This window comes from Ovis canadensis, chromosome 1 (assembly GCF_042477335.2).
Source record: "Ovis canadensis isolate MfBH-ARS-UI-01 breed Bighorn chromosome 1, ARS-UI_OviCan_v2, whole genome shotgun sequence".
Classification (NCBI taxonomy): Eukaryota; Metazoa; Chordata; class Mammalia; order Artiodactyla; family Bovidae; genus Ovis; species Ovis canadensis.
The window spans coordinates 32,400,787-32,419,806 of record NC_091245.1 but is presented as its reverse complement, the minus strand read 5'-3'; the positions used below and the strand labels follow the sequence as shown (position 1 = coordinate 32,419,806).

The following is a 19,020-nucleotide window of genomic DNA, read 5'->3' as shown; positions in this document are numbered from 1 at the left end:
CGTAAATGTTTAGAATACTGCCTGGCACATAGAAAATGCTCTGGCAGTGTTAGCTCATACCGTTAGTGATAAATGTCTTGTTCCATAGCCAGAATGAGATACCTTTGACTCTGATCACTTCCTAGCTATGAAACTTTGGGCAAATTTCCCTAACATGTCTGAGCCTCACTCTCTACTACTTAAAGTGGATATTTTAATACCAACTTCTCAGGGTTAGTAGAAAGATTTTAAGGTAAGTGAGAGTGAAAATGGCAAAGGGACTCCAGGAATAAGCTCAAATTCTTCTCTAAGCTGGTCCAAGCCTAAAAGATAATTTTTCTTAACTATTCTCCACAATCCTCGATGACATACTTACGTAGCAGACACCTGCTGAATGACTACTGGCTCTTATGTGCCATGCCTGCTTTTAAGGGGCTCCCTGTCTGATCAAGAGAGACCAGTTATCAGACAGAAAACTACTACTCACTGATCCTTCCCATGGAGGTTTTGAGTTCAGCTTTGCTAGTCGCTGAGGATGAACTGGTGTCAGAAACTGGAATGTTTCAGAGCAAGGCTCCTGATAGATTCATTTGAAAAGTATTCCACTAGTCCATTGTTATTCACATGTATTTGGGTACATATTTACATAATGTATCAATGGCAAAAGACATTACCGTTCTAACACTTGACAGTATGATGGTGCCAAATAGACTTGTATTATTTACTCTCTTTTCTCTTTGATGTATAACCTAAACAAGAAGCAGAGCTGAAGTTCCCATTTCAGTGAGGAGCTAAGTGACTTGCTTAGGGCTTGACAGTTATCACATGGCCCGGTATGGCCAGATGGAAGAGGAAGAGGAGAGGGAGGAAAGAAGTTACAGAGACGTGTTGGAAAACCATCGGAGAGTTTTCGATTCTAGTCGCATGCTTTGCCTGCCATGGATGGACCCTTTCCTTAAAGAAAAACCTTTGGCGATTATCAGATAGTATGTGAGTCATCCCAACAGAAGCTGTATTTTGTTTTAGGACCTGGATATTTGTTGAATTTTAAATAACCTGGATCTCAGATCAGCCTGGAGTACTTCAAGCTCAGTTGAAAACTGTTTTTAACAACTTTAGGCAACTCCTAGCACCTCCCTGGCATCATTTTTGTCTTTGGTGAGATGATTATTTTTTTCACCACATGATCTCTGAGGCCTCTGCCTTTTGCGTCCTCTGCTGTGGTACTGTGAGGAGTCCAGTGGCAGAGACATCCTGCAAACCTTTGCGGAATGATTCACACCCCCTCTCCTCCTCCAGCTTGCCTGAGAGAAGGAGCCTGGCCTGATATTTTCATGGTACCAGCAGCTCCTTCTTCTGCTGGAAGTTGGCCCCTCAGGCCTCAGGGGCTGAGTTCACACACACTTAGCCAGTGGAAGGAAAGCCTGGTTGCTTTGTTCTTCAAAAGCAGAGTACCAGAGTGTTTTAACTGTGTTGAATTTGATTTTTTCATAGGTTCCCACCAGCCAAAAGAAGGAAGGTGTTTATGATGTGCCAAAAAGTCAACCTGTAAGTGTAAGTACATCTCCTCTCTTCTGCTGGGTCCCCACAACCTGGCTTTAGACCGAGGCTTGGTCTTCAGTCCGAGGAAGGGAGTCCACAATCTGCTCTTATGGATATGGATCACCACCTATACGGCTTTGCTGAGGATGGCATGCTAGGGACTCCTCAGTGGGTGAGGGGAAGGAGGTTAGAGGTGGAGATGATGGGGCTGAGTCTGCATGAAGGTCTGGCTCCCTGAGGGGTAATCTGCTAAATCATGAAAACTCTTATGTCCAAGGGATTCAGAGTCTCAGGTACTTTATGGAAAAAGTCTCCAGCCAAAGACTCCATGATGCCTGGTCAAGTAGGGGCAGTTCTTGGTTCTGGGAAGAGAGTTGTCCACTCAATTTGAAAGTGGTCAAGAAGCTTCAGGGAGACAGAACAAGGACTGGTCAGGGCCTTTGGAGTGTGTTAAGGGTCCAGTCAGTGATCAGCACACTATAGAAGAGGCCATGTGTTGTCGGCTTGCAGAAAACCCAGGGGGCCCGCTGCACCTGGACCCTATCTGCTAGGGGGACTCCTGGAAGTCTGAGATACAAAGGAAAATGTTCAGTTGTGTGTCACTGCTGGGCTCAGAACCACGCTTGAGACCTTCAGTGGCACTCAGAAGGCACCCCCTACCTAACCCAGGCAGCCCTGAGGAGCCAGTGCAGGCTTTGAGTGGGGGGAACTGTGACTTCGCCTCAGCTTGTGTAAAAGAACTGGGGTGTGCTGTTGACTTCATTCAGCCATGGGTGGGAGGAGCACCAGTTTTGAAGTCATACTGACCCTCAGGAACCCAGCTCTGGTCCTAACAGAGCTGTTGTGAGGCTAAATGACCTCATCTGGAACACCGTTATCAGTCCTGGACCCCACACCATGAGAGACATAGAGACAGCCCTGTATGTTTCAAGATAGGATTAATGATGGGGTTTGAAACCCAATTGAGTGAATAAGTAGCAGAAGGACCTGAAAACCTTTGGCCTGGAGAAATGAAACCATGACTATGGAGGTGGGCATCCCTAGGACCGTTAAATGGAAGAGGGATTATACTGTTCTGTATCTGCTAACTCTTGAAACTGAGACAGGGTGGGTGGCCCTACAAGAAGGTCAGTTCTAACTCCAACTAAGGGTGATCGCCTCATGGTCAGAACTGCTCAAGGGTACAAGCTCCCCGTCACTGGAGCTGTACAAGCAGAGCCTTGAAGACCAACTATCAGAAAGATGATGGGCTGAAGGTAGGGGGAGGGGCGGGGATTCACACATTGAATGGCCAGAGGGGCAAGCCTTTGGTACCTTTTCCAGGCCTGAGTTTCTGGACTCCTCCAATCAGGAGTCTTTCTGGTCCCTTCTTACCCTGGCTCCACTCCCCTTTTTCCTAGTAAACTTTCTTTCTGACTTATTTCCATTTCTCTATCCACTCTGCCAGTATCTTGAAACCATCCTATCCCACCTAAATACAGCTTCCAAAACTCCATGCATGTTAGTTTTGGTAAGAAGACATATCTGAATACCAGCCCCTTTAAAAGCACCGAGTGTAGAGACAGAGCAGAAGGCATGCAGTGTAGGGCCGTTCGGAAAAAGCAGTTTTTCTCTGAGGCCTTTGCATTTAATCAAGCCTGCTTGTCACCAAGACACCGGTCTGCTCTTCGTGCTTCAATTTGGTCCAGCCCCCACTGCACAGCTCCCTCCAGTTCAATTTGTGCCTAAATTGCCTTACTTGCCCCTAACGGGCTTAGATACATGAGGAAACATGCTCCATTTGCTGCCTTGGTTTTGTGAATTTATTAACCAGTCTGGCCACACCACCTCCATGCTTAGTAGCTCCAAAAAAAGAAAAAGAAAATCCGGAGTTCTCAACCTGACATAGACGGCACTCGGGTCCCAGCCTCTGCTGTATCTTTGGCCTGCCTCATCCTGGTCTGGACTCCTCAGCTTCCCGAAGCAGTCACACCCTCCCCACCCTCCCTGCAGCCCTCCCCCAGCATCCTGCCTTGTGTTTTGGGGAGTCTTTCTTGATTCTCCCAACAGTGTCAGCACGTCGCCCCTGCATTTGTGCCTCCACACCTGTCATTCCTCCAGGAGTAGACCACGCAGTGTTGGAATCCTTCCTCCTCAGGAGCTTCTGGGAGCTTCCTGAGGTCCTTGTGTTACCAGAAGCAAGCCCAGGGCCTGGTTTGTAGCAGCCAGACACAACACGGCTACTCTAGGGATAGTTAACAGATATATGAATGCTTCTTCCTTGTAGAAGGGATTTATGAAAATTCTTCCTATTTTTTTTTAATGAGAATTTCCTGCTTCTCTGATTCCAAATAGTCATTGAGGACGTATGCTAAGGTTTTGCTTAGAAGATGTCGGGGTTGCCTGAATGCCCCACAGTGGCTTCCAACCCTTGTTGCCACAGACTCTCAGAAGCATCTGATGGTGATAATGGCTTTTCCATGAACTATCTCAGTATTTCTAAAAATCTGAGCGAGGGAGAAAGTGAAAAGCGTAGTCTCAAGTTAGAGGCAGATGGATGCACCTGGAATCTCAACTCCTGTCTATGCTTACTGCCTGTAAGGCTTCTGATAGGTCTCCTCGCCTCTGAGGCACAGTGTTCTCATCTTCCAAAAGGAGTTACTGATACTAACTTGCAAGGTGATTTTGAGGATAAAATAGTCTGTGTATTGGAAAGTTGTTCCCACTTGCCTAAACCTCCCGGAGATGTCTTATGTATCCTGTGTCCCCCTTGCTCTGACGTCTTCCCTTGCTCCAGGCTTCCCCCCAAAGCCCCTCCTCTCTGCCAAGTGCCTTTCCCCAGGATATATCTCTGCGCTGAGAATCCCTGCCATACTGTCGCTGTTCACACCTTCGCCATCTGCTCCTTACCCAGAAACACAAACCAAAGACAGCCAGGCATCTTCCAGAGGAATCTGGGGGCTCCTACAAGTTTCCCACAAGAAGGGAGACTGCCCAGTGGTCTGTTAGCCTGGGGACCACCTGGTTTCTTCTTCCTTGGGACAGATCTGCACAGTCCTAATAAAGGACTCAGCTTGATGCTGTCATTGAGGAAAACCACCAACCAGCCCAGAAATATACAACCACCTGATCTTCAGAGTCAGATCTGAGTATGGCTGTCGTCCTGACCACCTATTAAGGGTCCTTGAGTAGCTTTTTGCATCTCTAAGCCTCAGTGTCACCATCTGTACAAAGAAAGTAATGTCTGTCTTGTAGCTTTGTTTGGCAGATTAAAGATTTATGTAGAACCTTTAATAGAGGTCATGGAGTAGATTAAATGAGAACATTTCCACTTGTTGCTGAAACAAGCAATGCACCGGCCAACAGTTCTCATAGAGCTGAGGATTGCCAAGTATTCTAAGTGACTGCCCACCTCCACCAGGAAGCCTTCCTTGCCCTGGAGTAATCAGCCTCTCTGGGATACGTCTGTCCTTCTCTTTGTGATGATCATAAAGGATTATTTTCTCTTAATGTATCCACTGAGCCATTGGACCTTGGGTCCCTTAAAAGCCTGGCTTTGGGTTAATGATAGCACTTACCTTAGAGTTTTTGCTAGGGACTAAATGAGCTTAAATATGTGAATGAGCACAGGACTTGGTACACAGTGAGGATTCAATAGCTCTGAACTGTTATTATGCTATTTGTTTCTCTTTCTTTTCTGTGAGCTCCTTGAGGACAAGAATTACTTTTAATCATCACTATCCATAGAGAAACTTTTCTTGGGATTTCTGTTCTCCTTGAAATTTTGCTTATAGACTCGTTCCCCAGAAAGAAACACATGTCCATATGTAAGTTTTCGTAGGCCTTGAAGCCAACGAGATCCCTTGATCTCAGCTCTAGAACCTCTGTTCTAAAGCCTCAGTTTGTGGCTCATCTTCACTCTTTCATGGTCAGAGAGATACTCAGTAAGGGGCAAATTTGGTGTATTAGGGATTTCCGAGGTTTAGGGCAGCAGAAGTCGGAATTCATTGTGTTCGTTACATTGTTCCCAGGTGGCACTAGTCGTAAAGAACCTGCCTGCCAGTGCAGGAGATGTAAGAGATGCTGGTTCAGTCCGTGGGCTTGGAAGATCCCCTGGAGAAGGGCATAGCAACCACTCTAGTTATTTTTGCCTAGGAAATCCCATGGACGGAAGAACCTGGCAGTCCACAGGGTCACAAAGAACAGGACAGGACTGAAGTGACTTAGCACGCACACATGCATGCAGCTTCAGACAGAAAGCCAATTCTGTGTTTCTACTCCCTCACATTCACCTTCCCTGGTGGCTCAGATGGTAAAGAATCTGCCTGAAATGCGGGAGACCGGGATTCAATCCCTGGATCTGGAAGATCCTTTGGAGTAGGAAATGGCCACCCCTTCCTGTATTCTTACCTGGAAAATCCCGTGGACAGAGGAGCCTGACGGTCTGCAGTCCATGGGGTTGCAAAGAGTGAGCGACGAACACTTCCACTTTCACCTTTGCTCATCCCTGTCCTACTGGAACACCCTCCTTGTCCCATAAACTTAGGATGCTCAGCTGTGCTGGCCCTTTTCCTGTTCTGTTCTCGTAAATAACACGTGAGGATGCTTTTGTTTGCTTATTTTACTTTGCACCTATAATATCACCTTCTTCCAGCAGATTTGTTCTTGAGATCATGCTTTGCTTCCCACCATCATTTCCTAGGAATTTGAGCCCAGATAAGGATTAATCCCACTCACTGCTAGAAATATACATTCCATCCCTTCCTGGTCAAGGAAGTTAGAAGCTATGGACAGGGTCTGATCTACTCTGTATCTTAAACAGGTGGGTCTGTTTCTATGTCAAGGTCTCTGAAACCTGGTAGCATAAATGCTTGCTGCCAGGAAATGTTAGTTGGCTAGAGAGTTAGGAAGGAGACACAGATGTATAGAACAGTCTTTTGGACTCTGTGGGAGAGGGCGAGGGTGGGATGATTTGTGAGAATGGCATTGAAACATGTATAATATCATATATGAAATGAGTCACCAGTCCAGGATCGATGCATGATACTGGATGCTTGGGGCTGGTGCACTGAGACGACCCAGAGGGATGGTACGGGGAGGGAGGAGGGAGGGGGTTCAGAATGGGGAACACATGTATACCTGTGGCAGATTCATGTTGATGTATGGCAAAACCAATACAATATTGTAAAGTAATTAACCTCCCATTAAAATAAATAAATTTATATTAAAAAAAAAGAAGGTACAACTTGGGCAAAGCCCTGAAGGATGAGAGGATTTGAACAGGCAAAAGCGACATGGACGCACCTCTGGGCAAATCACTGGGGTCCTGGTCCCTGAGTCCAAACTGCCTCTAAGTAGCGACACTCAGCAGTTTCTCAGCAGTTTCCTTCTCAAAGAGGTGGGCTAGATAGGTAGTCTCCCTTTCTGCCAGCTGATGATGCTGTCATATTCTTTAGACAAATACCCTGGCCTCTTTGGGGATGTCAAAAATGTACATTCCTAAATGGAGAGGAAAGTGTCTACATCCATTATTTACTGCCTTTTGCACCCTGTTAGCCTTTGGACATGGTCTGGTTTCACAGCGAGGCATTCTCAGGCTGCTGAAGGGCCCATTCCAGACCCTTTTGTGCCTCACAGCACTGAACTTGGTTGAGATTCTCTGTGAAGGTCAACAGTTTCAGTGACAGGAAATACTCCACATTCTTCTCCCCTACGCTCACCCCCTCATATAATATTCTTACAACTGAATAAGATCTTTCATCCTTCACCTTATAATTGCCCAGTTTAAAAGCTTTTTATGTAGTTGTATTAGACATAAAAGACTTTCTAGTTATTAGTAATAACGAGTCAGTGATTACTAGCTGAACTTTTTTTGGCCTTCAAAAGAAGTTCTGGGAAGTTTGGCATAGTGGTAAATAGGAAGGACATAGGTTGTCAAATGGATGCTTTGGTCTCAACATTAATTTCCTTTTGGTGTAACATGGATTCAGAAATTGAAAGGAACGAGAAGACCTCCTTGAGATTCTCTCTTCCCTTTGTCAGTCGCTTTGGCTTTCTGAAACTCCTTTTCTTGGGCTGCAAAGTAGAAAGGATCACCATCTGCTAGTAACACTTCAGGGCTTTCATGAGACTCACACATCAACATGAAACATTTTCTGTGATGCTCAGGGGTCACTTTTATGAGATGCTGGGGAAGTAAAGATTGAAGGATGGTATATATTCGTTACCTCTACTGGTTTTATGTGCTGTTCTATGATTAAGGGAGGGTCTTCCCAGGTGGCTCAGACAGTAAAAACTCTGCCTGGAATGTGGGAGACCCAGGTTGAATCCCTGGTTTGGGAAGATCCCCTGGAGAAGGGAATGGCTACCCACTCCAGTATTCTTAACTGGAGAATTCTGTGGACAGAGGAGCCTGGCAGACTACAGTCTATGGGGTCACAAAATGTTGGGCACGATTGAGCAACCAACAGTTTGACCTGATTAAGAGAATGGCCCATGTTTAATGACAAAAGAGGTCAAAACTGCTCTAAATATATGAAAGAAATTGAAGACCATCTGAGCTGATTTTCAGAAATGACAGCTGCTCAAAGTAGTGAGTACTCTGGCCCTCGGAGTGTTCAGGCAGCACATAGTGGTTCTATACGGAATCCTTATACTATAAAGGTGACTACAGTGCTAGGCTTCAGATTCTCTTATCTCCTCTGGAATTCCATTTGCCCTCATGTATTAATACTTATCTCATCATCTTGCTCCCAAATAGCTCAGCTGCCAAGCCATGTACCCCAGAGACCTCTCTGTCTTCATTATTATCATCTGGCTTCATTATTAGAATCCTGTCTTCAGAAGTCTACTCTGAAATGCCCATCAATAAGTTGTGGCCTTGCCCAGTGAAATTAGTGCTCTGGATAAGAAGTTAACCAACTAGTGTAATCAGCTCACCTCACTGAGCAAGCACTGGCCCAGAGTAGGTGCTTAAAAAATCTGTTCCTCCTTAATTTCCTCCTATAGAACTTGAAATCAAGGATCTAGACCAGTCTGTATCCTCAAGGCTGTAGGCCAGTCTGTATCCTGTGAAGTCAAGGGTTCCATTCGGTTTCTTTTATGATACCAGGACAGTAGCCATATGTACTGGATCTAAGGCTAACATAACTGTGGGAAAAGCAGAAAGACCCCGCTGAGCTTCTCTGCCCCAGACAGCCTAGGCTCTGGTCTTGGATGATCTCCTTCAGTAACCACAAACCTGCAAGGTAGTTGTCATTTACATATAAGGAGTCTGAGGCTTTAAGATTTCACAAAACTCACAAAGCCAGAATTTGAACCCTGTGTTGTTCTGACTCAGGTACCCACACGATTCCACTAAAATAATGCTGCCGTTAGGTTTCCAGAAAATGCAAAGTCCTCCACCTCCTCACCCTCAACTGATCAGAATCAGTACTTGGAACTCAGTCCCCAGCTCTGATTACTCATTGCTTTTGAGTTTTTATAAACACTCGGAGCTCAGAAGGCCTGAGGCTTTGTGTATGACTGTGAACACCTCTCTCCTTCTCTAGACCCTCACTCTGCCTGGCACCACTGCTTTCCTCATCCTGCTGTTGAAAAGATGTTTTGGAATCCCAGAGAACAAATCTTAATGAGAGCAGCCTACCTCTGAAACTCAGAAACCTGCTTGTTTTACTGCCCCTGCCTCCTGCACTCCAAACTCCTTGGTGTTTTTCTATGAGACCCCTGTCCCCCAGCAGTCAGCCTCTGGATGGCTTTCCTTGCCCCGGATTTATTTCCATGTTGCTGCTGCAAATGTAGGAAGAGGCAATCCATTCATGGGAAGAATTGCAAGAGTTCTCTGGACAATTGTTTCCTGCACCCCCAGTCCCCATCATTCACAGCAAATAAATTTTCATTCACAATTTAGCAGTTGGTTTTTCCTTTAGTTTGAAATCTGAATCAAGATGTTGCATAATTGGATTAAGTCTAGCCTGAGCATTTGTCACTCACTTCCTGATCCAGCACCACATTGTAGAGAAATTATAATGATCACAACACAGTGAACAGAGGTGTCCCGAGAGAGGAGATCATCTCAAAGTGAGAGAAAGGAATCTGAATCTGCATATTCCCACAAATGAAAGAGAAGCTTGCCTCTTCTGATGTTTCTTGAGTGGACTTTCTTTGAGCTGTATGTAAACTTTTTCCTGGGATAGAATCCTAAATTTCTAGAAGTTAATAGGAATATTTAAAAACGCTGTCTCGTTTAACCTGTCCACCAAAGCAGAAATCCTCCAAGCCGTCTGATAAGTGCAAATAAGCATTCCTGACTCTTGGGCTTCAGCTCACATACCTGCAGTGGCAGACCTTCATTACTTTTGTAATCCCAGACCTCTGATTGCTATGAAACCCTTCTCTCTTTGGAGTTCCCTTGCAACTCCTATTCATTCCACTGTATTTCATTCTACTTTATTTCATTTCATTCTTTTCTATTCATCCTATTCTTTCATTCATCCATTTGGCAAATGGTTACTAAGAATCTCCTACCTGCCGTACAATGTTCTATTCCATAGCAATATAAAGATGAATAAGACCACCTGCTTAAGAAAGTTAATGGTCTCAAAAAGAAGATAGAATATAAAAGCAATCGCAATCAATATAATCAAGGCTATAAGAGGCTGTGTACAAGAGGCCCTGGGGGCAGTGGAGGGGCAGTAAATTTTGACTGAGGAAGTTTAGTAAGGTATTTACCTGGGGGATAAAGTTTGAAAACTGGAGAAAGGGTGGAACACTATACAGGAAGAGGAAATTGAGTGTTTCATTTCAGTTCAGTCGCTCAGTCGTGTCCCACTCTTTGGGACCCCATGAACTGCAGCACGCCAGGCCTCCCTGTCCATCACCAACTCCCGGAGTTCACCCAAACTCATGTCCATCGAGTCGGTGATGCCATCCAGCCATCTCATCCTCTGTCATCGCCTTCTTCTCCTGCCCCGAATCCCTCCCAGAATCAGAGTCTTTTCCAGTGAGTCAACTCTTCACATGAGGTGGCCAAAGTAATGGAGTTTCAGCTTTAGCATCATTCCCTCCAAAGAAATCCCAGGACTGATCTCCTTCAGAATGGACTGGTTGGATCTCCTTACAGTCCAAGGGACTCTCAAGAGTCTTCTCCAACACCACAGTTGAAAAGCATCCATTCTTTGGCACTCAGCTTTCCTCATGTCCAACTCTGACATCCATACATGACCACTGGAAAAACCATAGCGTTGACTAGAGGGACCTTTGTTGGCAAAGTAATGTCTCTGCTTTTGAATATGCTATCTAGGTTGGTCATAACTTTTCTTCCAAGGAGTAAGCATCTTTTAATTTCATGGCTGCAGTCACCATCTGCAGTGATTTTGGAGCCCAAAAAAGTCTGACACTGTTTCCACTGTTTCCCCATCTATTTCCCATGAAGTGATGGGACCAGAGCCATGATCTTTGTTTTCTGAATGTTGAGCTTTAAGCCAACTTCTTCACTCTCCTCTTTCACTTTCATCAAGAGGCTTTTTAGCTCCTCTTCACTTTCTGCCATAAGGGTGATGTTATCTGCATATCTGAGGTTATTGATATTTCTCCCGGCAATCTTGATTCCAGCTTATGCTTCTTCCAGCCCAGCGTTTCTCATGATGTACTCTGCATAGAAGTTAAATAAGCAGGGTGACAATATATAGCCTTGACATACTCCTTTTCCTATTTGGAACCAGTCTGTTGTTCCATGTCCAGTTAGAACTGTTGCTTCCTGACTTGCATATAGGTTTCTCAAGAGGCAGGTCAGGTGGTCTGGTATTCCCATCTCTTTCAGAATTTTCCACAGTTTATTGTGATCCACACAGTCAAAGGCTTTGGCATAGTCAATAAAGCAGAAATAGATGTTTTTCTGGAACTCTCTTGCTTTTTCCATGATCCAGTGGATGTTGGCATTTTGATATCTCTGGTTTCTCTGCCTTTCCTAAAACCAGCTTGAACATTTGGAAGTTCACAGTTCACTTATTGTTGAAGCCTGGCTTGGAGAATTTTGAGCATTACTTTACTAGCATGTGAGATGAGTGCAATTGTGTGGGTGTTTGAGCATTCTTTGGAATTGCCTTTCTTTGGGATTGGAATGAAAACTGACCTTTTCCAGTCCTGTGGCCACTGCTGAGTTTTCCAAATTTGCTGGCATATTGAGTGCAGCACTTTCACAGCATAATCTTCCAGGATTTGAAATAGCTCCACTGGAATTCCATCACCTCCACTAGCTTTGTTTGTAGTGATGCTTTCTAAGGCCTACTTGACTTCACATTCCAAAATGTCTGGCTCTAGGTAAGTGATCACACTATCGTGATTATCTTGGTCATGAAGATCTATTTTGTACAGTTCTTCTGTGTATTCTTGCTACCTCCTCTTAATATCTTCTGCTTCTGTTAGATCCATACCATTTCTGTCCTTTTTTGAGCCCATCTTTGCATGAAATGTTCCCTTGGTATCTCTAATTTTCTTAAAGAGATCTCTAGTCTTACCCTTTCTGTTGTTTTCCTCTATCTCTTTGCATTGATCGCTGAGGAAGGCTTTCTTATCTCTTCTTGCTATTCTTTGGAACTCTGCATTCAGATGCTTATATCTTTCCTTTTCTCCTTTGCTTTTTGCTTCTCTTCTTTTCACAGCTATTTGTAAGGCCTCCCCAGACAGCCATTTTGCTTTTTTGCATTTCTTTTCCATGGGGATGGTCTTGATCCCTGTCTCCTGTACAATGTCATGAACCTGTGTCCATAGTTCATCAGGCACTCTATCTATCATATCTAGTCCCTTAAATCTGTTTCTCCCTTCCACTGTATAATCATAAGGAATTCGATTTAGGCATACCTGAATGGTCTAGTGGCTTTCCCTACTTTCTTCAATTTAAGTTTGAATTTGGCAATAAGAAGTTCATGATCTGAGCCACAGTCAGCTCCCGGTCTTGTTTTTGCTGACTGTATAGAACTTCTCCATCTTTGGCTGCAAAGAATATAATCAATCTGATTTTGATGTTGACCATCTGGTGATGTCCATGTGTAGAGTCTTCTCTTGTGTTGTTGGAAGAGGGTGTTTGCTATGATCAGTGCGTTCTCTTGGCAAAACTCTATGAGCCTTTGCCCTGCTTCATTCTGTATTCCAAGGCCAAATTTGCCTGTTACTCCAGGTGTTTCTTGACTTCCTACTTTTGCATTCCAGTCCCCTATAATGAAAAGGACATCTTTTGGGGGTGTTAGCTCTAAAAGGTCTTGTAGGTCTTCATAGAACCATTCAACTTCAGCCTCTTCAGCATTACTGGTTGGGGCATAGACTTGGATTACTGTGATATTGAATGGTTTGCCTTGAAAACGAACAGAGATCATTCTGTCATTTTTGAGACTGCATCCAAGTACTGCATTTCAGACTCTTGTTGACCATGATGGCTACTCCATTTCTTCTAAGGGATTCCTGCCCACAGTAGTAGATATAATGGTTATCTGAATTAATTTCACCCATTCCAGTCCATTTTAGTTTGCTGATTCCTAGAATGTCAACATTCACTCTTGCCATCTCCTGTTTGACTACTTCCTATTTGCCTTGATTCATGGACCTAACATCCAGGTTCCTATGAATATTGCTCTTTACAGCATTGGACCTTGCTTCTATCACCAGTCACATCCACAGCTGGGTATTGTTTTTGCTTTGGCTCCATCCTTTCATTCTTTCTGGAGTTATTTCTCCACTGATCTCCAGTAGTATATTGGGCACGTACTGACCTGGGGAGCTCCTCTTTCAGTATCCTATCATCTTGCCTTTTCATACTGTTCATGGTGTTCTCAAGGCAAGGATACTGAAGTGGTTTGCCATTCCCTTCTCCAGTGGACCACATTCTGTCAGACCTCTCCACCATGACCCACCCGTCTTGTGTGGCCCAACACGGCCTGACTTAGTTTCATTGAGTTAGACAAGGCTATGGTCCTAGTGTGATTAGATTGACTAGTTTTCTGTGATTATGGTTTCAGTGTGTCTGCCCTCTGATACCCTCTTGCAACACCTACCATCTTACTTGGGTTTCTCTTACCTTGGACGTGGGGTTATCTCTTCACGGCTGCTCCAGCAAAGCACAGCCGCTGCTCCTTACCTTGGATGAGGGCTATCTCACAGCCGCCCCTCCTGACCTTGAACGTGATATTTAAAGGCACTGAAATGTGGAGAAGCCTCACATATCCCAGGGGCTGATGAACAGTCTGGGATGACAGGAGCACAGCATGCCCTCTTGGGAAAGGAGACAGGGATCCTAAGGGGAGGGAAGGAAAGGGCCTGAAGTGTGACGCTGAGAACCTGGGGATTTTGGTGAGGCCACCGTAGCTTTCAGGTCATGGAGTGACCCTATTGGAGACATTTTTCAGCATCACTCTGGCGTATGGCAGGTGGCTTGGCAGGTGGCTCAGCAGATGGGGAGGTTGTTGCATAGCTAATGGAGTTACCTATGCATCTACATCAGGATGAAGTCCGGAACACAGAGTCCATACCAGGTGATTTAATGAAGAGACATGAACATGAGGAACTAGTTAAGAAGGTGTTCAGTTCAGTTCAGTCGCTCAGTCGTGTCTGTCTCTTTGTGACCCCATGGACTGCAGCACGCCAGGCCTCCCTGACCATCACCAACTCCTGGAGTTTACTCAAACTCATGTCCATTGAGTCAGTGATGCCCTCCAACCATCTCATCCTCTGTTGTCCCCTTCTCTCACCTTCAGTCTTTCCCAGCATCAGGGTCTTTCCAAATGAATCAGCTATTCGCATCAGGTGGCCAAAGTATTGAAGTTTCACCTTCAACATTGGTCCTTCCAATGAACAGTCACGACTGATTTTCTTTAGGATGGACTGGTTGGATCTCCTTGCAGTCCAAGGGACTCTCAAGAGTCTTCTCCAGCACCACAGTTTAAAAGCATCAATTCTTTGGCGCTCAGCTTTCTTTATAGTCCAACTCTCACAACCGCCCATGACTACTGGAAAAACCATAGCCTTTATTAGACAGACCTTTTTTGGCAAAGTAATGTCTCTGATTTTTTAATATGCTTTCTATGTTGGTCATAGGTTTTCTTCAAAGGATCAAGCATCTTTTCATTTCATGGCTGCAGTCACCATCTGCAGTGATTTTTGAGCCCAGAAAAATAAAATCTACCTCTGTTTCTCCATCTATTTGCCATGAAGTGATGAGACTGGATGCCATGATCCTAGTTTTCTGAATGTTGAGCTTTACACCAACTTTTTCACTCTCCTCTTTTACTTTCATCAAGAGGCTCTTTAGTTCTTCTTCACTTTCTGCCCTAAGGGTGGTGTCATCTGCATATCTGAGGTTATTGATAAAGGTGTTTAAAAAAAACAAATAGGCAACAGTGGGGCAACCCAGATGAGTCTTGGTTCGAAGTTGCTACCAGAGTTACCCCTCAAGCTCAACAGACAAAGGAAGGCAGTGGTGTTGACGGAGCCCAGGAGTTGGGGTCGCCAGCAGCCACTGGGACCACAGAGGGAGCTGCCCAGCCGGAGGTGAGACCACGTGGAGAGGTTTGTCCGGTAGAAAGCATGGAGAAACTCGCCCATTGCAAAAAAACTGCTCAGGGAGAGCAGGGGAGAAAATCACAGTTTTCCTTCTCTCCCACCATCCGCCTTCTGATCCTGGCCTCCTCTTGGTCAAATTTAAATGGAAATGAATGGCAAGGGAGCCCGAGCATTGTGGTTTACTGGGATTGGTCACTGTCATTCAGCACAGAGCAGGGACAGGCAAGGATGGTTCTGAGGGCCAAGTGTTGAGGGGTAGGCAAGTGAGGACCACTGTGGTCTGGACTGAGGGTGAGACCCTGCTGACGAGAGAAAGCGGGTAGGGCTGTGTGTACATTTGAGTGGATGACGGGGCTAGGTCTGACGGGGCTAGGTCTAGATGTTCTTGCAGATGTGGATGGTGAGACAAATACAAGCTCTCTCCGAGGTGGAAAACTTTGGGACATCAGATAATGGAGTGATCTGAGCCGAATGCCCTGTCTCCTCTCCTATAGCTCTGTCATTTACAGACATGCTTTTTTATAGCTCTGACTTCTAAGAGGGTTTGTTCATCAGCCCTTCCATTTGCTGTTTTCAAGTTCTTGTCAAAGGTAATAGTAATCCCTTTTCATCTCCCTCTCTGTTTTCAATCCATGACTCACATCAGGGCCCAGTCACGTTGCCACCTTGAATGATATCTGGTTCTTTTCTCCCAGGATTAACAATCAAGGTTCTAGGGAATGGTTGTACAAACAGGGTTGTAGATGGTTCAATGTTAAGTCATCCGCAAAACTTGCTTTCCATAGAAGTCAATATAGAGGGGATCAATGGGTGTGTCAGCGGTTGCCCGGTTCCCTGCTTGCTCAGTTGTATATTGGCAAAAATCACATGTACATAAAACAGTGATCACTTCATTCCTCTGCCACTGGTCTCCTGGAGGAATGGTCTTTATAAACTTTTTATAAAACTCAAAATTCTTTTTTTGAATGATATGTGCCCAGTAACCTTTTGTACAAACAGATGAAAGAGGAGGATGTGGTTAGACCCATGTTGAACCCTAAGGCCCACCCACTTGGAAACCCTCTACCTTCGTCTCTCTGAAGAACAGAGGTTCTAGAAGGGAAGAGGTGCAGAGAAGGTACTGTCAAAGAATCCCACAGTTATTCCATGGGTGGGAGAAGTTGGGCGGTCAGATGGAGAAACCCTTCATATCATTTCCCATCAAGGCTTTGTTATTGGACAATCAAATTCTGAGTGCAGACCAGGACTGTAGTCTTTAAGAAGCAGTGAATCAGCAGAAGAGCGTGACTTTTTTTTAAATTGGAGTATAATTGCTTTACAATGTTGTTGAAACTGCGTGCTAGTTGCTCAGTCGTGTCCAGCTCTTTGCAGCCCCATGGACTGCATGCTGCTTTGCAACCCCATGGACTGCATGCTGCCAGGCCCTGTGTCCATGGGATTCTCCAGGCAAGAATACTGGAGTGGGTTGCCATTCCCTTCTCCAGGGGATCTTCCTGACCCAAGGATTGAACCTGGTTTCTGCTGTACAGTGAAGTGAGTCAGCCATATGTACCCATGTATCTCCTCCCTCTTGGGCCTCACTCACACCCCTCACCCGCATTTCATGCCCATCAAGGTCATCACAGAGCACCGAGCTGAGCTCCCTGTGCCACACAGCAGATCCCCACTACCCTTCACACATGGCACTGTATGTATGTAGTTGTAGTTTCCCACTTTGTCCCACCCTTCCCTTCTTCCCCTGTGTGCACATGTCCACTCTCTACGTCTGCATCTGTATTCCTGCCCTGGAAACTGGTTCCTTTGTACCATTTTTCTAGATTCCACATGTATGCATTGAAATTTGAAGCAATTCAGAACATTATTCTTCTTAACTGTGTGAATCTAGGCAAGGTACTTTATCTTTCAGATTCTTCTTAGTGACCAGTTAACAATGTGGGGAGAGCTACCTCCCTGGATTCCTGTAAGGATTAAATTAGAAAACAGATGTGATTTCTGTTGTGTTTGCCCAGAGTAGGTATTCAGTGCTCGGTAGGCAGCGTGGGAGTACACTTAAAAATGGGAGCCTTGCAGACTGACCACTTGACGCTTGAAAATTTTCTGCCTCTGTTACCAGCTATGTAAACTTGGGTGGGTTATTTAACCTTCTCTGAGCCTCAGTGTATTTGCTTATAACGTGAGAATAATGATTGTGGTACCTGCCTTCTGAGAACTTGAATACGGTAATGCATTGAAGCATTTAGAACAGCGCCTGGCATATAGTAAGTACTACTCAATAAATGTTAGCCATAGTTGTTGTTATGAGCTATTCTATGAACAAAAGGCTATATCAAGTATTTCAAGAAATATGATGATGAGTAATACCTGGCTTAACCACTAGGGTGCTTTTAGGGTCCTGAGAGCACTGGAGGGAAGGGTAAGAGGCTGGAACGTTTTCTATTCTCCTTGCTCAAGCAATAATGCTAACAAGACCAAGCTTAAATGGGGGTGGGGCTGAGCCTGCAGGAGAGTGCCAGGGCTGTGGGGTGAGGGTAACAAACAGTTGTGATACCAGATGTTGAGCACGCTTACCAAGCAAGGGACTGTAGAAGGCACAACGTACTATGTCAAGGAGTTCCCAGATTACTCTGAGACGTACATCTCTTCTCTATGTAAAGGCTATTGGGGATCAGAGAAGTTAAACAGCACAGCGAGAAGAGGCATCACTAAGGATCTAATCCTGCTCTCTCTGACCCTAAAGGTAGGGTGACCTAGTTTATCATCCGAACTGGGTCACTTTTAAAGGGAACGGGGGATTGCTATTAATAATTATGTCAGGACAATAGGTAGAAACGGGAGTGATCTGAGGTAACCCAGGGTGCAGGTCCAGCCTACCCACACACAAGAAATGCTCTTCCCACTGGGTCCAGCTGTCTCTAAGACCAGAACACAGTGAGATTTCAAACAGAGGCGGGAGCTCTCTATCCGCTTTGTTCCTGAAACTCTTTGCCAGTCACACTATCTATTCTAAATCAAAGACAGTACTGCCCCCAAGATACAGGTGCCCCAATGCACGCCTGCTCCTTCAGTGGGCATAAATCAGATTCCTCGGAGCTCTCTGATGTGGGAAGAAAATGGGATTCCGGGGTATCTGTTAACTGCTGCTGCTGCTGTGAGTCTTTCCTTATCCCTCTAATATAGATCGTTAACATCCATAGAACCTTAACTGCAACATCTCTAATGAGCAGAGCTGCGATATACCGTTTCCCCATAAATATCCATTGAGGCTGACACTCGTTCTCTCCCGGTACAGTAATTCAGTGTTTCTGGATAAATCATCGTGCTCGGGCTCTTTCTTTCTCCCTAAATGCTGTTGTTAGTGGTTGCAGAAGAATAATGAATGAATTCTAGTCATAAAAAAGGGGAAAGAGATGAATAAATGGTCACGGAGAATAAGAGAATATAGACCAGCGACAGTCTCAACCCAACGTGTGTGAAGCCTGTTTTTGTGATGACTTGGAAAGGAGGCAAGAAACAAGTATTTGCAGAGTATTTACTGGGGCCCAGGGAGTACATACAGTGCTTGGCAAGCTGCATCCAGATCAGTGATTCCCGAATACCACATTGCCAAACAGTCATTGGTGACACGTTTTTTTGGCCATGTGCCATGTGGAAACTTAGTTCCCTGACCAGGGATCAAACCTGTGCCCTGCCCCCTGCATTAGAAGGTGAATCTTAACTGCTGGATTGCAGTTAAGTCCTTGGTGACACTTTTGAACTTTCTGGGCCCTCAGCCCTATAGATGTGCTTTCGTAGGGGTTGCATGTGTTTATATTTAAAGAGAGATTGATAAAGTTCCCCCAGTGGATTCTGACGCGTCCCATTTATCTAGTTTAATTAACATGCCAACTATTATTTTCTCTATTTTGTGGATGGGAAGAGTGAGGTTTAGTTGCTAAAGGGAGAGGGAAGTAAAGTCTGATGATGCAGGAG

At 45.0% G+C, this 19,020-nt stretch overlaps 1 protein-coding gene across 9 annotated transcripts in view; it reads left to right on the top strand.

Annotated features, from left to right (window-relative positions):
* Positions 1-19,020, top strand: part of DAB1 (DAB adaptor protein 1) — a 467,365-nt gene that overhangs the window by 397,938 nt on the left and 50,407 nt on the right. For all 9 annotated transcript variants that reach the window (XM_069592743.1, XM_069592741.1, XM_069592747.1 and 6 more), the window contains one exon: positions 1,474-1,533. In XM_069592743.1, the coding sequence (XP_069448844.1) occupies positions 1,474-1,533 (60 nt within the window). The remainder of the gene's footprint in view (positions 1-1,473; positions 1,534-19,020) is intronic.